This window comes from Dendroctonus ponderosae, unplaced genomic scaffold (genome assembly GCF_020466585.1).
Source record: "Dendroctonus ponderosae isolate FM_Combo_2020 unplaced genomic scaffold, Dpon_F_20191213v2 Dpon_F_20191213_3, whole genome shotgun sequence".
NCBI classification, from domain to species: domain Eukaryota; kingdom Metazoa; phylum Arthropoda; class Insecta; order Coleoptera; family Curculionidae; genus Dendroctonus; species Dendroctonus ponderosae.
Genome location: NW_026018508.1, coordinates 3,645,484 through 3,647,076, shown reverse-complemented (window position 1 = coordinate 3,647,076; position 1,593 = coordinate 3,645,484). Strand labels below are relative to the sequence as shown.

General features: G+C 33.0%; 1 protein-coding gene across 1 annotated transcript in view; it reads right to left on the bottom strand.

Moving 5' to 3' along the window:
• The window catches only part of LOC125503811, a gene marked incomplete in the record, with an annotated part of 729 nt that extends 311 nt beyond the window's left edge, over positions 1–418 (bottom strand). The window contains 1 exon segment of the mRNA XM_048664721.1: positions 1–418. Within this exon segment, the coding sequence (XP_048520678.1) occupies positions 1–178 (178 nt within the window).
• Between the last annotated feature and the right edge of the window lie 1,175 nt (positions 419–1,593).

Here is a 1,593-nt window from a genome sequence, read left to right as displayed (position 1 = left end):
AAATAGTCTCATTAATGATGGCAATGGCATTTTTATCCTTCCAAATAATAAATATGCCATACTCTCTATCATAATATTCCCTTGACTTTATCGGCAACAAATCTTCCGTAGCTTTTGCAGCGTTTTTTATAATATTTTCTGGAATTTCTTCCATTTTATGCAATAAATTACTGCTCATTGACAGGAGTCAAAGTCACGTCAGATTAAAATCAGAAATTAACAAATTACGTCAAACCGGTACAAATATACTTTTTTTTAAATGGTAAGGCTATTAGGTGAAACATAAAGCATTGTATGCACCACAGGCGTTACGGAGATAATAATGCCCATCAGGCCGAAACCTATCCCTCGGGCCAAAGGCCCTCGGGCTAGTTCGGCCCTCAGGGCATTATAAGGTCCGTAACGCCCTTGGTACATAAATAGCTATTCAAGAAAGGCTCCCAGCTTATTACAGAAGGTAAGTAAAAGGAAAATAATTGTATGTAAAGTTTGATTATTTGAAATTGAAATTAGTTTTTTATAAGACGTCGGCTAATAATTATTTTGAACTATGTCCACATTTATACTAATTTCAGTTCGTCAAATTTCAGTCAAATCTAAATCGTGCATAAAAATGTACCATGCCCAGTTCTCAGACCAAACTAATATAACTCTGTAATTGAGCAAACTGAAGAACTATATTGAACCATGTCCGTCATAGCCACATGGTTCAATGTAAAAAAAACATGGTCTCAAGTCTCAAATTCAAATACTACGCATTTATCATTTTGGGACTTAGTTCAAAATAATTCTTAGCCGACAAAGAGTTTGTTCCTAAGTGTATCTTAGCGCTAAAATTAATATTTTAAATGTATTTTTTGTATGTATTGTAATTTACCTCGAACAGATATTAACCATGTATAATAAAATTATAGAGTCCCAAAAATTATGGTCTTGTTTTTTAACTTCTTTTTGATAAACTTCCTGTGGCATATTTGTGCGCTATTCGTTTGCTTATTTACGCTGAAAATATTTTAACAATCTGATAGTATCGCCAAAGGAGATTTCCAAAAGTGACTTTAATCGATGGCATGGGCTAAGACCTCCAATATAATCGTAATTGGGTGCCACTTATTTGGAATGCAGTTGCGTCTTGATTTCTCTACGTTTATCGGTGGAGAAAGAAAAGAAGGAGAAAACTAGCTCTGCTTCTTTCAAATAGGAAATATATACGTACACGTTCGGGTTCACTTTAATTATCGATGTTGTTATTTTCAATTACGGAAAACGTCAAGGCACTTTGTAACAAAAATATAGAAAGATTGAGGTAGATTTTCAACTTTCTTTTCACCATAAGTTAAAATAACTTATTTTCCCATGTTTTTTAAATTAGCTTAAACATTGATTGCAAAGCGATTGAATTCAGTGCTAACCAATTATTTAAAACAATGTAATTTGCATTTGCATATTCAAGATAATATAACTTTTTCAGGGTTTTCTATAATTCTACTTTGAACTCTTGAGGCATTTTCCTTTCAATTCCATTTGAGTGCTTTATTGAGTGCATGGACAACCCTATGGCTAATATCTTCCCGCAAAGCCAAAATTCTAAAT